Raw genomic sequence first — 23,156 nt, 5'->3', positions numbered from 1 at the left:
TGGGGACCCGCGGCGGCGGCGGAGCGGCGGTGGGCGGCGATCTGCGGGTTCCAAGGGGGTGTGAGCTGTGAGCCGGTGTCGTTGGGTTCGGTTGGCGAGAGTTGTTTGATGGGCGAGGGAATGATGGGTTTGGGGTTTGGGATTTGGGTTTGGAATCGGGATTGTTGGGGAAAAAACAGATGCAGGAGAAGCTTCTAGGGAAAAAAAGTTAATAGAGAGGCCACGTCAGTTGATAAGATGCTAGCTGTACGTCTCAGGTGGGACACGTCACGCGTGACACGCAAGTTTCACTTCGAGATCCGTTTGGTTTGTGGATTTTGGAAGTGTAGAAATATATACAGTACAAGAGTGAAAATGGATGTCACGTTAATTTTACAGGAATTGGAAAAGCATAAATTATTTTAGTTAGGGCACAAAAGTACTTTTTTTATATAAAACACTCGTATTTCGTACGGAGATATGAAACCCAATAGGAGATAGGAAAAGGTGCAAAGTGCAAGATATGGTGTCTTTGATTTAAAAGCGTTTTATAGAATTTTGGGGGCTTCTACATCTAAGAAAAAAATCTATAGAGTTGTTGTTGGTTTGAGCACCCAAACTTTCATCATGGGTTACTTTTCATGAAATTTAATACTCTGTAGAAAAAATAATTCTCGACCTTAAGGAATTTTTTCTTTTGTTCCATTGACATTTATATTAGGTACCTATTCCTTTAGATATATTTTTTTCTTGTTTTTCTATGATTCAACATGGCATATCATACCAATGCTGCACCGGTTCATATGTTTATTAGACCATATGAACCTAGGAGAATCTATAGTTGTTATTAATATTATTATTATTATTATTATTATTATTATTATTATTATTACAACATCAGAAAAATCATGAGGTTAAATCTAAAACAAAAATTTCTATGTTATTGCATGCAAAAAAAACTAACAAAACCTCCATCTCATAAAAGGGTGTCTTATATTTTTCTAAATTTAAATATATATATAAACACTAATTTTGTGTAAAGATACATTCAAATTTAAATAAATCTATGACATCCTATATGGGACGGAGGGAGAGTACAAGAATACATATGGATTCCAATGCTAAAAGAACAAACAAGATCTACATGATAGGGAATAAAATACTCCAAAATTTGTATATTTCTTCTGTAAAAGTTTCATTCGGGTGTTTAGAGGATGTGGTAGTAAAGATAATTAGGGGGCAAAGTGATGGAGACATCTACAAGAGCATCTTCACTGGCACCCATAACAGTGCAATTTTTGGAACACACTGGTGCGTCTTAAAAGTAGCCGGCTGGTTTTAAAGCCTAAGAGAAGCGCCGACAACCTCGTGTTGGCCCCTTCGGACGGGTCACTGAACGGGCGCGTCGGCACCCTGCACCACGTCGGATTTTGTCCGATGGCCCCGCCTGGTAGCCACTAGCCTACAAACCCTAGCTACAACTATTCCCCAATTCTCTTCCCCTCCCGCTCGACACTTCATTTCTCTCGCCCTCCTCTCGAGCTCCCACCCTGCGCCATTTTCAGACATGCCTGCGAAGAAGAAGATGCCTGCGAGGGGACCGGCGATGCCGCGCAAGCTCACGTTGAAGAAGTCATCGATGATGACATCGGAGGAGTGGGCGGCCGAGTGTGCCCGCTACGCCATCGTGACGGCGAACAACAAAAGGCGTCACATTGTGGGCCAGGTGAACTAGGTCACAGCGTCGACGGAGGCGGTAGAGGCGCAAGTGTCTCAGCCTTGGTGGGACGCAATCGAATCCGGGAGCGGGCACTACACCATCACCGGGTGCAGGAGCTCCCCCCTTGTTGTCGTTGTTCTTCACGAAACCGCCGTCGATGTCGCTGATGTGCTTCTCGCTGATGTTCGCGCCACGACGTCGTGGCTTCGGGTTGGACCTCAACAACGACTTCACCGACTCGCCCAACATGTGTCATGGGTCCACTAGCGACGGTGGGCACATGACTGGCGGTACCGGGCTTCCTCGCTCCATGTTCAACAACGACGGCACGATCGGTGCCACGTGTTCGGCAGTTCGTCTGACGTGAATATGGGCGAGGATGGGGTATAATTTGGCACTCTTCTTGTTTAATTTCTTGTCCCGTGCGCAAAAGGTTGAGTATTTGCTTGTGTACAAAGGTGATCAGCGCGGAGATCTTGAGTGACATGATCCATCACGGGTGGAACTTTTAGCCCGTCATGGACAACGACTGGCGGGGAAACATCGATCACATGATCGCCTTGTCCATCCACGAGTCCAGCAAGCCGCTCGTCAACCTCACGTGTAACGACGGCGAAGCTGTCCCAGCGTGGGGAGCCCACCGACCTGTGAGGCAAGCAAGACATCGTCGAGGACCGTGACTACAACTTCTTCCAATACTACGGCTAGTTTAGATTTAAATATCAACAAATTCATTCAAATCCTTGTAATATATAAGAAATTTTAATGATAATTTAACTTTCTTTTTTAATTATTTTTTAAATGCAACATGAACAAACACGTCTCAAAAACAGCAACACGCGACGGCATCCCCAAACAGTCGATCCAACGCATGGTTTGTGGATGCCGACCGGAGATACTCTAAGCCAAGAAATCAACCAGTAATTCATCGCAAGGCGCATGTTTCTCTAGGATACCACTGGCTCTGCATCTCTGAAGTCTAAACATAGAGATACTCTAAGCCAAGAAATCAACGAGTAATTACCACTGGCTCTGCATCTCTGAAAGTCTGAAGTCTAAAAACATGGTGCATGAAGAGGGTTGAGTAACATTACATCGGTGGTTGAAGCAAATGGTGGCCGCAGCTCGGGCGACCTGCGGCTGTGCCAGGTGACGAGGCGGCGGCAGGCCTGACCAGCGCGGCCGAACGGCCGGAGACATCGCCTCAGTGAGGCTCCGGCCACCGGCGACCATCCATCCAACTCCTTAACGGGCAAGCAGCCGAAGGAGATGGCAAAGATGCTACCCGTGATTCTGTGGAGAGGTTGGTTGGAGGCAGACAAAACTGTTGTCGGTATCAAACAGTGGATCATTTCCTACAGCTTGCACCACGACCTCGCACATGCAGCTGCTCGCTTCAAAGAGCAAGAATCGCCAGCCGTTGAATGGTCCGTTATCATCATAAGCATGCCATGATCTGATGACTGCAGGACAGCGACTCAAATACACAAAACTATCACCACATCAAACCAAGCAGAACACGAAATGTAATTGTACTTATTTCAATAGTGAAAATTGTTTTTTGTTTATTATTTCTAGGGTAGAGCCTAAGCTTGATATGCCAAAACAGCCACGCTTTTTACAAATACATCATGGGTCCATGGAAGATCGCCATCCATTCCAGGGAAATACATATTGGGCGGATGAGCTGCAAAACTGACTTCCATCGGCTGTGTCCAACCTATACACTCAAAATGCTTTATATACAAACCGAAAGCCCCAATGGCATCATGGCTCTCACCCACGTTCAGAGAATTAAGAGAAAAATGAGAGAAAACTGATTGCTGGACGACTGTGCATTCATCCTATACAAATTTATCCACCTTACAGCGCCACCAGGCTGGAAGTAGATGCATCGGATGAAGATGATTTACATGAGAGGGAGGTATGCACCCCCGTGGCCCTTCCTCAGAATTAGTGGGCCAGCTTTCTCAGGGACCTTGTCCAGAACTCCATTGCAGACGTCAACGACATCGCTGAACCCCGTCGCAAGGGTTGCCAACTGCAGCCTCAGCCTCATATCCCTCGTTCTACGCAGCAGGCTCCTGAATGATCTTCCGAGATTCACCCACTCAGCAGGCAAGCCTACAGGCGAAAGCCAGGCGGAGAAGTGCGGCTGCTCACCCCTGGCTGCAACCCCTGCACGGTAAAATCTTGCAAGCTCGACGAGCATTGGTGGCTGAAGGGGCAAAACAAGTACAAATTCAGCCACAAATAACTCGATCAGGTCAGGTCTCGGCATCTGGTTCCAAAAGACAGGGGCCCATTCCATTGGCTGGTTTATGCTGTATGCTTCAGCAACGATAAGGGCCTCCTGGAACCTAGATTGATCCACGAAAATCCGACGTGCATTGGTTTCTGTAAGACCAATCCATACAAGATCGGGTATACGAATCTGAAGAGATAGTAGGGAAGCACGAGCACAAGCACGATGTGTCCGTTGGCCAGCGTCAATTGTTGAAAGAACCTCAGCCGTTTGTACAAGGTCATGCATAGCCTTAAGGAGCTCGTCATTCCGCCGTTCCTTATCTTGCCGACGTAACCAGCTTTTCATGTACTGCTCTGCTCGTGACTCCAGGAGAGAAGCAGCCTCATGTTTCATATCGAAGTGTGTGTATACCTGCGTCAGACACATAGATTACATGAGGGGCGAAAGGAAACAGCAGGAAGTCCCATCTTGTCATGATAGGAGCCAATTAAGGAACAAGCTACTAGTGCTCAGCACATCTCCATTCCGAACTAATGAGAAAATGGCATGACATGAATCGACAGATTTTATGTTTCAGTAAAGCTATATAGATCTTGAAGCGCTTGCTTCAATTTTTCCATACATTGAGTTTTCAATCAAATCTTCACAAAAAAGATCAACACATACAAGCAAGTAACCAAGATACTCAGAAGTGTTTATTGGTTGATAAATTATTTTACAGAACGTGCTAAACATGCTTTTGGACCTACTTCTACTGCCTGTCTCAGGGGAAAATGTTAACAAACTGATGAACTGAATGAGAGCAAGAGAAAGAGAGGGGGGGATACATACCAAAGAGAGAGCCTCGTCGTCATTAGGGTTAAAATGTTTGAGTGATGTAATAACAGCTATCCTGAACCCTCGAACTGATGCAGGTGTCACTGTGGCTGTGTCAGTGGAAGAATACTTTTGAAGCAGCAAGTCCAATTGCCCATTTTCTATAAGGATGGAAAGAATGAAGCTCAAGGAGTGAAAATTGCTCACTCCCGTGATCAAACGAGCTAAGCAAGTAAAATCGCCCTCTAAAACGTATGAATCCACTCTATTAGCCGCGAATGTGACCAGAACATCCACACCGTCAAGACAAGACGACGACATGTAGAAGTGGTGTGACAGTATAAGGAGTTCAACCTGCAACAACATTTGGCATAAACACCTTTGAGATGGTAAAGAACAGCAAGAAATCAGTAAATCTCAAACCAGAAAGAACTTGATCTAAATGTATCTTGTCTGTGTCTGAGTTTTGAGTTTCTATACAACAGCAAAGATAAAAAATGTTAATGCAGCTTTGGAGAGTATTGCATATTACTATTTAACAAAATAGCTCCAGTACGCAAATAATCAGTTTCTAACTATATAATATTAAAATTACTGAAATGAATAAAGTGCACGCTCATAAAAAAATGTAAAGCTTCTGGTTTACACTGTATAGGTCATCTGAAGAAGGAACTTGGTTCTTCGTTTCACTCTATATTAGCCCAATCAAGACAGAATGGATACAGCCAGGGCTTATAAAACCACCAGCTACCGACCAACAAACCAAGATCGAACGATTGCAGTTTTCTAACACCTGGCGTTCAAGGCCTTGACCACCTAAACCTCGTCATCTCTTATCATTCATTAACTTCCAATATTTAAAAACAGCAGGATAGAGGAACACCATAAGACGGCAATATCCAGTCTTCCAGCTTAATCTCCTCCACATCAACACAAACACCACCATCTAGCGCCCACCCCCATCAGAGTTGCAGGCACCAGCATCACTCACCGGCATGGCTGCCTGCAATTTCCAAACTGTCATCCTCAATAACCTCCCAGCACATCTGCCAGGTGTTAGTACCTAACATCCCACTGCCAAACCACATCCCCTCCAGCTCACTGTCATCGTCCAAATTCACCCACCATAGCCACATCATCCTCCTCCCACAGTTGGTCTTGTTTGGCAACACCACTGAAGACTATCCTAACTCCCAAGATTTATGTTGGAGACAGGTGAGCCATGAGGGACTTCGGTGTGCACCTCTAGCTTCGCCATCCCCAGTGTAGCTCTCATACCACTCCACTAATCCCTACCTTACATCAGGTTTGGTGATGATCCTATATTGTTCTTAAGCATCTCTCTAAGCCAGTTAAAGCCAGTTTCAGCCATGCAAGTCCGGTGTATGGAAAGGAATACTTGCAAACATTGAACATATTAAGAAACTGAAACCAGAATAAAAGAACCAAAAGGTAACACAACCTCACAAGCATGTGGTACTTCATGCCCAGTCATCACCAAACGCATTAAAGCATGGCCAATTTCTGGTTCAGATGGGCATAGTTTTGCCCACTTCAAGAAGTCACTTGATCTCCATAATAGTGGTGCTGGGCCTTCTTCCTTCTGGGAGTCCAGATAGCCTCCACGATGTGCAGCCAAAAGCCCCTACAGTTATTGGACGTATCAGTCAAGATATGTAACATAATATATGAGTGTTTTCCTCCCAATTACAAAGTGCACTAATAAATGATGGTGCAGCGGACATACCTTTAAAAAGGAATCAGCAAGAATTCTTGCAATGCTAGATGCAGGCATGATGTGTGTCTCCACAAGAAATTTAGCTTCATTAAAAGAGTCCTGAGCTTTCAGGGAAAGCAACTGCAGAAGTTCAATTGGCTGTTTCTCAAATGCTTCAGAAAATGATAGTCCCAGTATTTTTGCAGTCTGCACGACTGCTATTATTCTCCTAATAAGAGCTCGCCCACGGCCTTCACCACATTTCATGGCTAATTTCTCCATAGCCTGACATGAAAATAATAATCTGATTGATGGACTGTTTTTTTCTAGCCGATTTTTTTTATGGACTGTTTACTAGTCAACATTTACCAACAAAGTTCATCATACAATAATAGTAAATCTAACATCACAACCATTGACAAAAGCAATAGCTACTATCCCCCAGATCCTAATCTCACAATAACTGCATAGTTTCGGATTCCACACCTAGATTATGAACTTCCTATTCACAAGAATTATTCAGGCCAACTTGCTCAAAGTCGTAAAGAAAATGTTTTGTGCGATATTGGACTAGTTATAACCAGAATCTAGTAATAACCACTTTGAAGGAGCACAACCCTCAGCCAGCGACCAGATGGCCAGAATTAAGGAGGAAGCGGCATTATGGGGCCAAGCCAGCGTCCTTGGTCTCGGGACAGCACTGCTGACAACCTGGGATGTTCACTATGATCCTCATTATCATGCTGCAACCCATTTCCTAGGAGGCTTGTAAAACTATTAAACTAAACCCTATCTTTTCAATGAAATGAAACCCTATCTCGAAAATAGCCGTCTAACATTTACTAGATCAATATGTTTCAAAAGAAATGAAAACTACTTCGATGTACCAAACAACTATGCTGTTTATTTAATCTGAACAAAGTTCACGACATGGCTGCCAGTTTGCAATACATGTTTGTGACTTTTGTGCATATTCTCAACATGAAGATTGTTTGTTCCCAGCATACTGTCAGCAACTAGAATGCTATGTAAATTTTTCATATCATGTCAGGAGTAATCATTCTACGTCGATTACCATAAAACATGCCAAAAATAAATTGAAGTTCCACCCTTTACATGCTCATGTCAGGGGTATTCATTCTATTCTAGAATACCATGAGACATGTGAAAACTAAATTGAATCTCCAACCTAGAACTCGTATACCGGACAGAACACCTGAGCAAATGTAAACCGTAATTCCAAAATTTATAATTTATGTTTAATTGATCTAAATAATCAGTGTTGACATTTGGTGGTCACTGTTATTCAATAAAAAGGAAAATGAAGGGAACAAAATAACCAGACCTGAGATGGATCAATCATATTACTTCTACTTGCTATTTCGAGTGATTGAAGTATTGAAAGGGCTTCCGTGTCAAAGCATAATAAACTGATATCTCCATTACTGCCATTATCTGCAACTCTTAGTGCAACATCAACGAGAACAAGTTCTTCAGGGACATATGATGGAGATAGCTTTTGTTGGAGCTGCTTAGCAGCAGTTATTTGTCCAAATTCTAATAAGGAGAGAACAGCCTTCTCCATATCTGCAGGCCTGACATGTTGCTCCCAACCAGACAAAGACGCTTCCATCTTTGCGAATTCCTCTTCAGATAGTAAATTTCTTGCTTGTTCGTCAATCTTAGAATGGTGAAAAAATTTAGAATTGTCACCAGAATCACTTGTGCTACTTCCAGAATTGCCATTGACACCTCGTCTAAGTGGTAGATTTGTTTTTCCTCTTCGCTTTGCTCTTGTGTTATTTGTTGTTGTTGCTTCACTGTTGTATTCAAAGAGTTGCAAATGTTGATGGCCTGATAGGTTATTATCCATCATGCCATTTCTTTCTGCAGCTCTCATGCTAGGCAAACTCATACTGTTGTCTATTTTTGTGATAACATCAGCAGTCTGTTCTATGATACTGGTAGTATTTCCAATAGCTAGATTTTGAGTAACAGCAGAAGGTGTGCATTCACCATCAGCCTTCAAGTGAATCTCTGACTCAACAGCCAGGAGCCAAACCCTAGTCTCAATTTCCCTCAGAAGATGGAGAGGATATACCCTGCAAAAAAGGTATATATTTGTAATGAGAAGATGGGACTGAACGTAACACCGATATAGATCAAGGGAGCTTACGGAGAAGATTTGGTAATAGTTCCACTAAGCCATTGTAAAGATAACAGGAGTATTTCATGAAGCTCTTGTGCTGGTATCTCTTTTCCTAATTCTTCAGCATGCTTAAGAAAAAATAACCCAGCCTGCACATATACTTGAATAAGTCAGATTAGTGATCACGAATATAATGTCTCAATGCACTCTCAATACCTGTAAAGGAGGCAAAGAATATCTCATGAAAAGTGTCTGACAGTGGCCCCACAAAGCTGCACGTTCTTGTGGAATATCCCAGAGAAACTCTTTCCATTCGGCAACCATAGCTTCTGCCTGAAACATTTGACAGATGGATGTCAGCAATAAACCGCAAGCCATAGTTGAAGCAGAAATTATGAGTCATATAGGAAATAAAGGATACAAGCCAAATACCTGTGATTCTGTCACATGATCAAATGTAGATTCCCGAGCTGTGTCACCTGATTCAAGTTGTCTTGCCCAAGTGCGAGCTTCCTCCCATCTGCCATCCTTTTCTAATGCTGCCATGAGAGAAGCATCATCCATGGAATCGCTCCACTTGTAGATATCACCATCTTTGCATAAGGAAGGTTCAGCTAGATTAATTTTCCAATAACTTCGGCTAAAGTAAGCTGATGAAGAGCCACCATCTGCAAAATCAACCGCTGCAAGGAGCTGTAGCAAACACCTCTTCTCATAAATTGATGGGCAGGTTGAGAGTACTGCATCTGCAGCTTTTACAGCCGTATGAACTACCAATCCTGTTATAGATGATGATTCTTTGGATGAGTTCGACTGAGAGGCTTCATCTTTTATTCTCACCGAAAATGATGTCAAATGTGCAGAAGCTTCAGACAGACGCATTTGACAAAATGCCTTTTATTGGTAACAAAAACAAAATGCTCAAGTTAGTTGGTATGCCACGAGTAAGCTAAGGGGCTGCTTGGTTTGGTGCCAAAAATTGGCTTGCCAATATCTAGGCAAGCAAAATATTGGCTACCAACATACTACCTACGTTCTAGAATAAATGCCGCAACTTTGTCTAGATGCAGATTTATCTAGACGCATTTTAGTTGTAAATACATCCGTATCTAGATAAAATTGCGACAATTATTTCAGAACGGAGGGAGTACCTTGCCAATCTTGGAGTTGCCAAATGTTGGCGTGCCAATTTTTGGCTGTCAACCAAGCATGCCCTAACTGATCTAGTTTTACTAACCTGAAGGGAACGAATGAAGGGGAGAAGGGAGCAGGAGGGCAGAAACATTTCAAATGCTCTAAGTAATGGTAGGAATAGCTGTTGTTCGCAGAGCACCGCTATTATACTTGACAAAGATGTAAGCCTCTCATCCATATCAACTGGAACTTTAGTCTCTTTGGAAGTGGGCTTTCTTTTTTCTTGCTGGGCGTTGATATCGGAAGGATTGGAAATTGCAGTAGCATTCGGCCCACATGTGATGTCCAGCAAGAAACCTGATGTGAAGCTATCTGGAGAGGCCTCCAAGAACCGTCTTCGTTTTGGATTCTTTCTGTTGTAACGAAATTCAACATTCCTACTCATGCTTGGCAATTTATTCGTGGCCTCAACAGCGGATCCAACATTCTTAGCTATTTTAGATGAAATACCGTCCACCTTGATCAAGGACAACTCCCTGAAGACAAGCAAGAAATATTTAACACGACAAAATTACACAAGAATAGCAATAAATCCTGCAACATGTCATATACATCACAAACCACTGCAATACTCAATGTATTACCTTGCAGCTGTAATCTCAAGCCAACAACTTAAGCATGATAGAGTAGTCACATCTGGAAAACATGAAGCAATCAATGCCAGTAAACACCACTGCATTTGCTTCGCTTTATTCAGAAGTGCCTCTCCAGGGTTCTTTTGCTTTTCACAAACAGCAAGTATACAGAAAATTTCCATGGGGTCGTCACCATCAACAGACAAGAAAGATGACTCCTTACTTCCTGAGAGTATATTGCTAGAAGATTTCCTTCTATTTGACTGTGTGTGTTTCAGAACTGTTAGTATATGAGTCCTCAATCTTGAGTCTCTTATCTCTTTGGAAGCCTGAACACAACACCAGGGAGAAGAATCAGTACAGTGTTTTCTCAACTATAATTATTAACAGAACTCCTATCTACAGTAAGAAAAGGTACCACTCCGATAACAACTTCGATTGGAAAACCAGCCCTCTGGGCTTCTGTTAGAAAACCAACCTGCCAATAGCATGCTCACATCAGTGGAAGGACATATAAATAACAAAACTACAAGATAAGGAAAAAGTGTGTCAGTACCCAATCATTATCATTAGCCAGTAAAGCCAGATATTTTGTACTTAATGGGAGATGGTGCGTCTGACAGAATTCTGTGACCAAATTCCAATGTTGGCTGGCTTCATTTTGCTGTGACCGGTAAACAGATGCATCACCAATGCCACTGAACAGCCAAAATCCACAGGTTCTACCTTCATCTAATAGTGGCAAACTTGCTCGTTCCAGGTGCTCCAATATAGCAATAAGAGGCTGTGATGGCTGTTCCCTTTTGGGAACCCCAGAGTTCTGCTTCTGCTCCAAGACATGAAGATGATCAGACTGGACATAATCATCAGCTAATGCTCGAGCAAGAGCAGGGGCAATATCAGCTCCATGGGAAAGAACATGTAACCCAGGGCTACTTTGTGAAGACAGCTCATATTTTTTATTTTGCTGAACCAAGCTATAGTAGGAAGAGATCCGCTGAAGAGCAGCAATATCTAGACGAAGCATGTTGGCACACATGCCACAGAGTTCCAACAAGAATGTGCAGGAAGCAACTAGTGTTGAGTCCTCAAAGTTTGTAATTGCTAGTGGAGCCACCTGGAGAAGTGATAAGATATTACAGCACATCCAGGAAACTAAAGCATTATAACTTAAAGTAGAAACTGAGGACCTTATTTCTAAATAAACAAAATAATAAATAATATATGAAACGTGTTTCCAAAGTTATGTTCATTATACATTCTATCATCCAGGCATTAACCATATTACTATGATGGTATCAAAAGTTGGCATATCAAACATTTGCCACCTCATAAATGACATATGTGAATATCACTAGAAGTCCACCTTCCCAATATTTTTATTAATCATAGTATTCAGATAAACAAAATCTGAATGATGATGATGATGATGAATGCAGTACGTTATTTATATGGCAGTGTAAGGCCTAGATGGATATCGGATCAGTATAATTAGTTAATAGAGAGAAAAAAAGCAAGGAACATGAACATACCGATAGAAGAACTGATCGTTCAGTTTGACTTAAAGAAGCTAGGATCAGTTGTACATCTGCTTGAACATCAGACTGTGTGGAGATCACTTGGCCTGCATTTGCTGATTTTAACTGTGAAGCTCTTTTACCAAGAAGATGCCTGAAAGCGGCTAGTGCTCGACCACGGTGTAAATGATGTTCCACCCTCAAGTCTTTCTCCTGAAGGGGGGAGGGGATTAATTAAACTTGCTACTTGCAAATGAAAAGCTATAATACTGTAACAGAACACAGCAAGAATGTGAGCAATAACACTAAGTTCAGAGTACTGCATGCAGTGTCAGTTTAAGAAATATATGTAAGTGAAAAAGCATTCAACTTTGTGCTTATCTACTATAGGTGGGTTTATGCTATATGGAGAAGCATCCTTCAAAACGACCCATTTGCAGTTCAAGACTGTTAGGGCTTAGGCTTATCAAGCACCTTTGCTCTGGCCCTTGCCATGACGAAGTAGTATTTTGCATAGTCTTGATCAGAGTCCAAGTAGAGTATTAGCACACATTCAAGATAACATATGAAGTGCTTGGATTTCAAAAATAACATGACGTAGAAGTGATGCAAGATTAAAAAAAACAAAGAACTTTATTCCAATAAGCAATTGAGTATATTCATTGCAAGATGAGCATACCTCAAGGGAAGAATATAGTTCTTCTTCAACACTTCTTTGAATGGATGCTTCTAAGGACAACGCATTGATTTCACTATATCCAGTGGTATTGTATATGTAATCTGTGACGCTGTGAGTAAATAACTCTACCGATGATGGTGCACTCGATAGCATTTGCATTCCAAAAGGGCCCTGGTCAAAGATGTGGTCAATAAGAAGAATTGTACTAGGGAAGTTTGGCATCTCAAATATATCCTAGGGAAGTAAGTTTGGCATCTCAAATACTCTCACTGCTTGTAAGTTAGCCTTGTATATCTCAAATACTTACACTGCTTCCCTTCATGGTAACCAAAATTAGACACTCAATTAAACTAAATTTTCTAATGTGTAATTAGAATACATTGGCAAAGAACAGTCTGTATTGGTAATATCCAAGAGTATGATTAAAGTTACAAATACCCTCCACAGAGAAACAACAAAGATATTGACAACAAAAATGTAAGTTTCTGATTTTTTCCAGAACGAACTTTAGGAAAAATCCTCATCTATATTTATGTAATAGGAACATAAACGAAAGTAATAACATGTGGGGCAGAGCGTAGAACTACAAAACATACTGATTCAGAGCAAAATGCAAACCGATACTGAAATTCAAGAAAAGCTAGCTGCAAGATGCTATCGAAAAGACAGAAAAAAACCTGTTCATATAGTTGAATTAACCTTCTAATAGACTTCGGGAACCAACACGGAAGCATTTGCAGCAATGAAGTGTCTCCTCCAGCACAGGAAAAAATGTTATAGCGCCAGCACAGGTACTCTGAAATTGAGGATTTTCCAGGAACTGAAAAGGAAAGGGATTTTTCATTACATTCTTTTTTTCTTGAAAAGGGAAACAGTAGTGGTTGGCTTCAAAATCAACAAGGTAATGAAGTTGTATCTTGATTACCATTAGTTGGAGAATAATTTAGACAGCCATACCCATCTTCCCCAAAACAAGTAGAACGAAGTGTCTTCCATAGTGTCGGAAATTGCTGGAGACAAGGACCTAGGTTCTCTAATGTGCACTGAGAAGACAGCCCACGATTTCTGTTCACACTTCCAGTACATATGGACTTCTGAATTGGTAGTGAGGCATACATTAAGGTAGCTAGTGCAGACATTTCCGCGATCCGTTCAGCCATATCATCAACAGTATACAATATCTCATCTATCTCAATTGCAGTTAGATTGCCATGATTAATCATTTTCTGTGACAGATTCCAACGGGCATTAGAAAAGGATGCTTCATACTCATAACCTTTGACTCTGGAGAAGAGTAACCATTGTGCCCACTTGCAATCACCCTGAACAATTACACGCCATAACAACCAAGTCAGATTAATGCTTATTAAACTGGAAAACAGGTTGAGCAGCAATCTTACATCTGTAACATAAGGCAGCATTAGAAGTATTTTGTGATTTTGTCTACCACTACTGGACAAGTGGCCATAAAGTAGTCATAATATCATGTTCCTGGTGTCAACAAATAAGACAGATCTATGGGCCAATAATGACTTGAATAACACTGTAGTAGCTGGTTATTAAAATACCCGCCATGGAGGTGTCAAGATGCAGGGTAGCAAATGTCACAGTTACCATTCCATGGGGAGGTAAAGGGGCAGTTGGTCACTTGACAGGGAACCAGATAAGAACAGGTGACAAGGATGCACATGGCAGATTCCCACTGAAAATGGAAGGTTCGGAACTTTGAACTTTCTGATATTTTCTAAACAATAATGTAAAACTAGTTACTAAAATGTAAAATTCATGGAACAATTGAGAAGGAGCAAAATCAGCCATTACTTATCATAAAAACTCGACTCCGCATAAACACTACCAATGTGACAGCCAAATTATCAAGTACACATCCTAACAAAATAAACAATTTTATCTGCAATAACCAGCTTGTTCCCCACTGCTGGGGGTCACAAAACTGGCAAGTTCGGTAGGTTTGAATCAGAGCTGAACACAAAGAACCAGTAGTATCATAAAACTAAAAATACAGCATGACTTACTGCGGCTTCTTTGAGCAGAGGGACAGAGTCTTCTCCGAGAACAAAATTGCAGTTGTCCAGATAGATATCAAGTAGGTACGGAGAGTCATATTGCACACAGAAACGCATGACTAGTTTATGCAATGCCCTTTCACAAGCCCGGTGACGTTCATCATCATCTGGCATCTCCGAAGCATAAAATGGCATAGAAGATTCTTTCTTGGAACCAATCTCTGTATTAATAAGTATGCCAGCACGAGCAAGTACAGGTATAATCTCAGTAGTACTTTGCCAGTACTCTTTCATAAAGATGTGTTTCTTTGCCAGTTCTTTCTGCATTAGCATTCTCATCCATGATGTTGATTCATTATTAGACAAGGATCTGAATACTTTGACATGTGGTACCTCCAAGCAAACAGGTTCTAGCTCCTCTGAGTCACATATATACATTTTATAATCAGGGACCGTCACATCAGACACAGTGCTGTAGCCAACTCGTGAATTGTCCACATTAACTCTAAGAATCCCTTCCAGTAGTACACTGTCAGGAATGATGTCCAGGAGTTTGCAGACTCCCCCCACATCACTATGAGCAACAAAATATTCAAACTGAGATTCCCATGGGAGATTGGATTGAGCAGACATATGCGAAGGCTGGTCCAGTATTATCTGAAAAACATATAATAAGAATCTTAAGTCTTTAGTTAAGAAAATAAGTAACACGGACCCTAATTTAGAGTTTGGTGTGCTAAAATATATTCAACTTCCCCAAAAAAAACATTGTGACAAAAAAAAAATCGCGCACCACACACATTTGCAATAAAGGAACAAAGCAATGGTGAGGGAACAAGAAAATCCCCACACTTCTATAGATGAGCTACAGCACATGGCTACTATCAGAAATAAGGTGTAATCGTCTAGTTAACAAGTGAAAGGGCAAAACATGACTTACACGGTCTACAGTTCTTTGATCCCAAGCATCAGACCACACAGCAGCACAGGCCCAATAACCCTTGGAAAGGTCGCTTTGAGAGAACTCCTTTAAATCAGTGTAATCGCTAACATTCACCCAAGAACCAAGCACAGCTCCATCAACATCGCCACATTCAATAGCAGGATGGTTATAGATGTTGAGAGTTAGCACTGGTTTATCTTCCCCTGGAAGTGTAACAATATTTGCAGCATCATGAATGACATTCTCCCTGCCAAGATACGTGTCCCAGAAGCTGCTGCTTGGGTAAAACCGCTTTTCCACAGAGCAAAAGAGGTTGATCAGTACAAAAACAAACACAGTTCAAGCATTTACCTTTTTCTGTATGTGTTGAAAACGTATGCCAGAAACAAAATTTATTTTATGGACATAATTTTATCATTTAGCTATAGCAGGGTGCAGTAGCAAACCTCAATCAGTGCTAAGGTCTCCAACATTGTCCACTCATTTGACCTCATGTACCCACGCTGTTTCATCTCATCGGCAATTTGCAGCCTAAGTGACCTTCTGACAGTACCTTGCATAAGCTGTCTAAGGTCCGCCTCTATATCATCTCCTAGTCTTTCTAGTGTTGCTACAGCCAGTCCACTTTCACCCTATAAATTATGTGTTAGACAACAGGGAATGATGGAAAGATACATTTGTAAGCTGAGGGCAAAAAATTACCTTCATTAAAAAATCATAAACAATGGATCTTCCTATCTCACGGACTTCGGAGAAAGCATCTTCAGAATCATAACTGGAACATGGTTCCCTCTGGCGCAATAGTTGCAGCTGAAGAACTGCCAAAGGTAGTCGACCAGACTGTAGTGCTTCCCTGACTACTGCTTTCAAGTCAAATTTATTCGTTTCCCAACGGTTCATCATATCCTTGACATTTCCTTGAGTAACTGGTCTTACAACGTGTGTGGTTCCTTGATCAGTGTTATTTTCGTGAAACTGAGTAGTAAGAGAGGTTTCAACTGGTGTTAACGCTAACTGCCTACTGCTACCAGGAACAAACTCAAACACAGTAGATGCTGATCCTTGTCTGTCATCAGCATCTAAACCACCTGGTAGTCCTGATGAAACACCATCCACTACAACAATTGGGAGAGAAGAATCATTTTGCAGCACTTCTTTGTCTATTTTCAGCGAGTTTCTATCATCTCCCTGCTATAAAGCATAACACAGCAAGTAAGAAGAATCGTCTGATTAGTATATTTCGATAGAGTGCGTAAGAAAACATTAGAAGATAAACTAATTCTAAAAAAAGCAGCTATCATTGTTACCATCCGGATAGAATTCTGGTTCTTTGCAATGACTCGGCCCTGAATACTTCTAATTACCCCCAAAAGGAAAGCCATTTCATGAAGCTTTACTGAATTGTCTGGCTTGTCAGAGAAAAAAAATAGAATAAACCTCACGAAGAACAAAATGTGCACTGTGAGAGTGAGAGAGACAGAGAGAGAAGTGGTGTTACCTTCTTTTTGCTTATTTAGACCATAACTCTTGATCGTTCTCGTCGCAAAGCGGACAGCTAAAACCAATAACCTGTTTTCACACTGTAAGCTTACAAATTACATGAAGCTAAAAGCTACAAGCATATCTCATATTGCAAGCTTCGTCAACTAAATAAGTCTAACTAGTACAAACTACAAAGAATACAAGCCACGCCTCCCTGTGGCATACTCTAATATATTCCACAGCAGTTTGAAGACATGTCAACGCAACATTATAGTTGAGTTGCACCACACAGCACAGGTTTCTGTCCATTTGTACCAGATCATCAAATGATTTTCCCTATATAATCTTTGCAGGATGACAGAAAGTATTGAAACATGTTTTTGTTATTGCCCACATTATTAAACATAAGTTCAAGTGCGTACCATTCGAATTTCCACATTTTCTGTACATAAATTATTGTTGATCATATGGCGGAATTTAACAATGCATATCACAAGTATGTTCTACAGTGTGATTAATCATTTAGCAAAATGATGAATATCTGAAAACTTTCAATATGTAATACTCTGCTCAAAAAGTTTAGCTAGTATGTAACTCATGCAATTTCCTTCCATTGCGGAAGCAGGTGAAGATAATGAATAGTTGAAATGAAACATTATGTTCAAAGGATGTAAAATGAGCTCAATCAATTAAAACTGATGCAAGTGAAGCTTCAGGTTACTCAGTGGGGTACTACCTGAGTGAGTGTTTGGCACATATAGCTTAAACAGATATTAGACAGAGAACGGAATATTTCCTAGAATGGATCTTTTTACAGAAGAATCCTAATTATATAAATATATGCCATCAGAGAAGAAATATACTTGGATGACACTTCAGCCTCATAATCACTTCCTCTTGTACATAATAGCCGATATACAGATGCCAATAGCAGTTGCAGAACACCTTCTTCTGCAAGATTGACCTCCGCGAGCATATATAATGATCTAGCAATGATTCATGTAAGACATTCATGCATACAGAATAATCATATAACCATCAATTAGAACTTGGAAGAATTCTACTACACAACAAAAACACACATACAGCACAAAGCCAGAAATATACACATATAACTGCATTGGGACATCAGAGTTACTAAAAGAAGTTCCAAGATAAAATGCAATCATCTAATTTTAGCTTCGAACTTTGGAATAAACCTAGGAAATCCTTTCATTGATTAATTCAAGTTCATCCCTAAATTGTCGACCTCCAAATAAATCATAAAGCTAAGTAAATATAGAAAGAAAAAATTGTTCTTGTACAGATGCATTTAACTACGGAGATAGTTTCCACACATCCACTCTATATTAAAATGTTAATTTGAATACAGTATTTGGAGTCCAAGCAATAGTAATGTCCGATCGAAATTATCAAGCCATATCATCGTGAATTACATTCCATATGTTCTAACATAAATCTATGAAAATGAGAATGCAGAACTAAAAGATATAAAATTTAATCCAAAGTTAAAACAAATTTTAAAAAATTATTCTGGAACTAAAGAAAATAGAGGATCTTACTGCTCCAGATCACTGATATTTGTGTAATGCAATGACAATTGCACCCAACGTAGCCTAGATATTTTCAGGTCCCATCCTGCCAATGCAATAAATAACATTAGAGGGTGTGATGCATTTTCTGAAGGATATAACCGTTGCACAGAATATCCAAGGAGGTAGTATTCTTAGAAATTGGACTCATACATGTCTCATTTGGAAAATACATCTATACTGAAAGAGGTTAAGAAGATTCTTGCTTGTAATCGTTTTTTAAATTAATACATGCATCATGTTCAGGTAGCAGTCATGCCGATGAAGCTTTCATTACTGTGACCAGCACCAGCACCAGCACAGTGCACGATTTCAGTAAATGCTGATTGGCCAGTTACCATGAATGGTATTTTTAAGATCGACCAGATCACCAGATGCAAAAAAAAATTGTAATGTGTGGGAATAACACCTTCAAGAAATTTAGCAATTTAATGGATCCAAACTGATTTGCACCCTGGCACATAATGTGTTTCCCTCACAAACGTTTGACTTTAAGCTTAAAAGTAGAAGCAAATTTGAGCTATTATTTCAAGTTTCAACAGTCAATAAAATGATTACGTCATGCCCATAAAAGAAACCTAGAAAGGTACTAAAAAAATAAATAAATAAATAATAACTAAATAAACGACAGGACACAGCATAGGACAGGCAACTCCGCAACTGACATACTGAAACTAGGCTAGGAGTTAGAGCTAAACATAGTAAGAATAGCAGGATAGTAATGAAATAAAAAAGACGGAGACAACTGAATGGCAACACACCATTCTCCCAGCAGAGCCTGTCTGCTAATGAAGGTCCTTCATACAGCAATGCTCTATCCAAAACCTCTATTTGCCAGGTCTTCCACCTTGTTTCAGGTCTATTTACCGATGTCAAATTCAGAGCATTGCATGCACTACCACCAGAAAACCCAGGTTGCCAAAATTGGATGTCATCGATACAAGATGAAAAGGATGAAGTAGACACTGATGGAAGGACAACAGAAAGGCCATCTTGCGAAATCAAATATACATATCCTTGAAACGAGCAAACAGCAGATTCTCCAGCAACAGAGAAATCCTTCTGAAACAAGAGCCTTCTGTCCAGAAAACCATCATTAATATCTCTCTCGTCAAGTAAACGTGAAGCCATAAGCAACTTCGTGTGAACAATTGTTATGTGTTTGTTTCCATCAGCATTGCAACCTTTAAAGATCCTCGTTAGTCCAAATGGCGAGAGGCTTAATATATCATCCTGCAATCTGTGTGGAGGAAGGACTACTCTTCGCATGGGACTACAAACTGCCATTGTGTAAGGATAAGTTACCACATCTTTTATTTGTGGCGTAGTACTGAAACCACTTGGCCAGCTATCCAGTTGACTTTCATTACATTTCCAGTATTTTCTTCTTTTCCTAGCTCGGACAACACCAGCATTGTCTCTTTCTGAAAAATCAGAAACCAATGTGTCTGACCCTTGTTGACTGGACTGGTGACTGCAAAATGTTGTCCCAATCCCACGTCCAGCAGTTTCCCAGGCAGCACAATTGTCACCATACTGATTCATAGAAGGCTGGCCAAAGTTTTCATGTGCATTGCCTTTGAAATTTAAGATGTCATCAGCATAGAACACATAGGCTACCCCAACCACATCTATGGCAGCAACAAGTAGAGAGTATGGTGCCAAGACTAACCTCTTAAACATTCTGCCAACGACATTCCCACCACAGGTGCTTTCTCCATCTAAATTTGTTACAGCGGGTATGGTGCTCCCCAAAGGCATCTCCAGATCTATTCTGCACCGTTGAAGAACACTAAAAGAGGTGATAGGGTGACCAGTTTTCACATTCCAAATGGCAACAATACCCACTGCGTTAAGGGAGGCAAGAAATATATCTGACAGTTGGAAATCGACCCACCGTGGATTGGGCCCTGCATCATTATATACATTCTGAAGGTCCACCACAAAGTTCCAGTGTATACCCCAATGGTTTAGCTCAAGTATAGCCACCAAAATATCGTTTGTGTTGCGTTCATGGACCTCACAACTTACTGATTCCTTAGGAGTTAAGACTAAACCAATCAAATGACCAGAGGGACCTGGCAGAACTTTTAAACATTCCCACTGACAGCTGCATGATGCTTCAGTTACAGGTACATGACTAAGAAGATCGGTCTCCATCCTAGCTTCCATACTATTATTGCTAGACCAGAACTTCAAAAAGGACATAGTAATGTCATATATGCTAAATGATACCACCTCTGCTGAATGAGGTAAGTGAAGATTTCAGGGGAAATCTGGCTTGGTATTTTCCATTACAAACAGACCCACTGATTGTAGTCAGAAAAGAACGAAAGCAGTTCTTTCGACCTGACTCGCCATCCTCCGACAAAGAGCCCTCAGTAGGAAACCATTCTTTCCAGTCCCCATGCAACTCTTCCATATCACTAACTGTTACTGTGCTTTTGTACGAATGACAAAACGCATGAACTGTGAGTGAATCATCACCAGATAAAACAAGAAATTCACTAAAAGCCGGAACCTCAGGTTTACTAGAAGCATCACAGCAGTGTCCCCACGCTAAAGACTTCACTCCAGGAATAGAAGAAAAGCACTTAAAGACTGGCAGGCCACTATCCGAGAGAGCCGTAGGTGATTCAACATGTGATGGTTTGGCATTGACCGTTGACAAGACAAGATCGCCTGGGTTGCAAAATAATAATAAACATAATCAGTTGAAAAATAAGAAGACGAAGATGATGATGGTGATGAACCAAGGAATAATAGAGCATATAGGAAAGCAACAACGATTCACCATGGTCCGAGAGCAGTCCAAAGAGGCGCCTTGTAGGAGATATGGAAGCTTCCTGGAATTTCGATAGCTCCTCGAGATAGGGCTGTGGCTTTTCCCACTTATATAACTGCAGTACAGTAGGCCCATCATCCATCTCACCAGATATGGGCATTGGTACTCTGCTCCGGTTCACCTGCTAATGATAGCAGCAAGCAGCATTGCTTGCACAAACAAAAAGGGGACTTAGCCAACATGAAATACAGAAAGGAAAGCTGCAAGGGAAACAGTTTGCATATACCATCACTACTCAGCCACACAAAACATGATTCCTCTTTCAAAAATAAGTTCTGGAAATTTTAACAAGATGTCTTGTCTGAGATCATTTGTTTCTTTTTCAAAATATATATCTTAAATGCAACCGATAATTGCGATAAAAATGAGCCATGAATGGGACTAAAACAATGCCTTAATTAGGGCAAGGGGCAAAGTAGACTGGAGGTCACACAAAAATCAGAGCAGGGGATCAAGTCCCTCGACTTGATAGTTGAATAATGAATGGCTAAATAAGTTTCAGCAGAGGACGACATGGATCAACACAGCAGTTAATTGAACTGAAATTCGCTACTGTTTACAGTTCATTCAGGGGTGGATCTAGATGGCGTGCTGGGCGCCCACCCAGAAACTGCGAAAGGTCGGTGGAATCTAACTAGTCACTGGATTTAATTAAACAGCCCCATACATGATACATACCTCAGAGCCATTGACTGGGACGGCAGGAACGCGATGTCCTGGCGAGGAAGAGCAGGAACGGCGACGCGCGTCAGGGGCGGGGGTGTAGGGGTGGGCGTAGGGGCGGGATTGCGGCGGTGGCGGTGACGCTACGGCGCGGCGTCAGCTGTTAGGGCACGGCGGTGGGTCAGGACTCCAGAAGGGAGAGGTACGGGAGAGAGAGGAGCGGAGTTCGGGCGTGGAGTTGCGACCGAGGGAGGGAAGGGGGAGGCGCGGCGGGCGGCGGGGCTCACCACGGAATCCGGCGAGCGCTCCCCGGCGACTCGGTGGTGGTCGCCCGATCTCTCGCTGTCCCCGTCGCTCAGCTCTGGGCTTCGTGTTCCTTCGTGCGACAGACAGACAGACAGGCACACATCGGATGCCAGCCCGCACGTGCCGTCACGTGAGGCGCCCGTGGGCCGTGGTTTCGCTTTGGGCTCGGCCCAGTACCGGTTTTGGGCCGGACGGGCAGCTTACGATCTGCTAAGCTCAATGCGGTGGAACGGATTGGACTCGGAGACGAACTGCGCTCCACTCCGACACCATCTTCCTCCGCCTTTAACCACGCAGCCGCCTCCAGAACCCCACGGAATTCATCGGCCGCGCGGAGCGTCATGGGCGGGAAGAGGAAGGCGGAGGACGAACCAGAGGAATCTGATTCTGATTCTGACGACGACGGCGGCGACGAGATCATCAGCGACGAGGAATTCCAGGCGATCCTGGCCGAGTCACGCGCAAGGGCGGTCCAAAAGTGCAGCGAGATGCTTGCTCGCCTCGGACTTCGGGAAGACGCCGGCATCCGCTACGACGACGGCTACACTGACGACGAAGAGGATGAAGCTGCACCGCGATTATCCGGCTGAGATGACTGGCGGTGCACCGATCGATGCATGTGTTGATGATCTCTTGCTACAAGCATGGTTGCTGCTTGTTGCTCTAGATAGATCGCTTCCACAGTGTAATGTTGTTTGCCTTGAGTT

The 23,156-nt window shown here is 41.9% G+C and overlaps 1 protein-coding gene across 1 annotated transcript; it reads right to left on the bottom strand.

Annotated features, from left to right (window-relative positions):
• Window positions 1–3,214: 3,214 nt before the first annotated feature.
• On the bottom strand, window positions 3,215–22,233 carry LOC124665720. Its single transcript, XM_047203107.1, is given in 28 exon segments — window positions 3,215–4,358; window positions 4,779–5,117; window positions 6,226–6,408; window positions 6,511–6,765; window positions 7,826–8,582; window positions 8,657–8,778; window positions 8,846–8,962; window positions 9,062–9,523; window positions 9,867–10,299; window positions 10,408–10,727; window positions 10,817–10,876; window positions 10,955–11,515; window positions 11,931–12,128; window positions 12,595–12,765; window positions 13,272–13,414; window positions 13,520–13,916; window positions 14,628–15,275; window positions 15,559–15,852; window positions 16,008–16,193; window positions 16,264–16,752; window positions 16,869–16,966; window positions 17,060–17,130; window positions 17,907–18,029; window positions 18,606–18,681; window positions 19,397–20,891; window positions 20,893–21,317; window positions 21,430–21,601; window positions 22,159–22,233. Coding segments are annotated over 27 exon segments (9,324 nt in total). The 5' UTR covers window positions 21,581–21,601; window positions 22,159–22,233; the 3' UTR covers window positions 3,215–3,608.
• Between the last annotated feature and the right edge of the window lie 923 nt (window positions 22,234–23,156).

Source organism: Lolium rigidum, chromosome 6 (genome assembly GCF_022539505.1).
Source record: "Lolium rigidum isolate FL_2022 chromosome 6, APGP_CSIRO_Lrig_0.1, whole genome shotgun sequence".
Classification (NCBI taxonomy): domain Eukaryota; kingdom Viridiplantae; phylum Streptophyta; class Magnoliopsida; order Poales; family Poaceae; genus Lolium; species Lolium rigidum.
The sequence above is the reverse complement of the archived record's forward strand: the minus strand, read 5'-3'. Positions and strand labels throughout refer to the sequence as shown.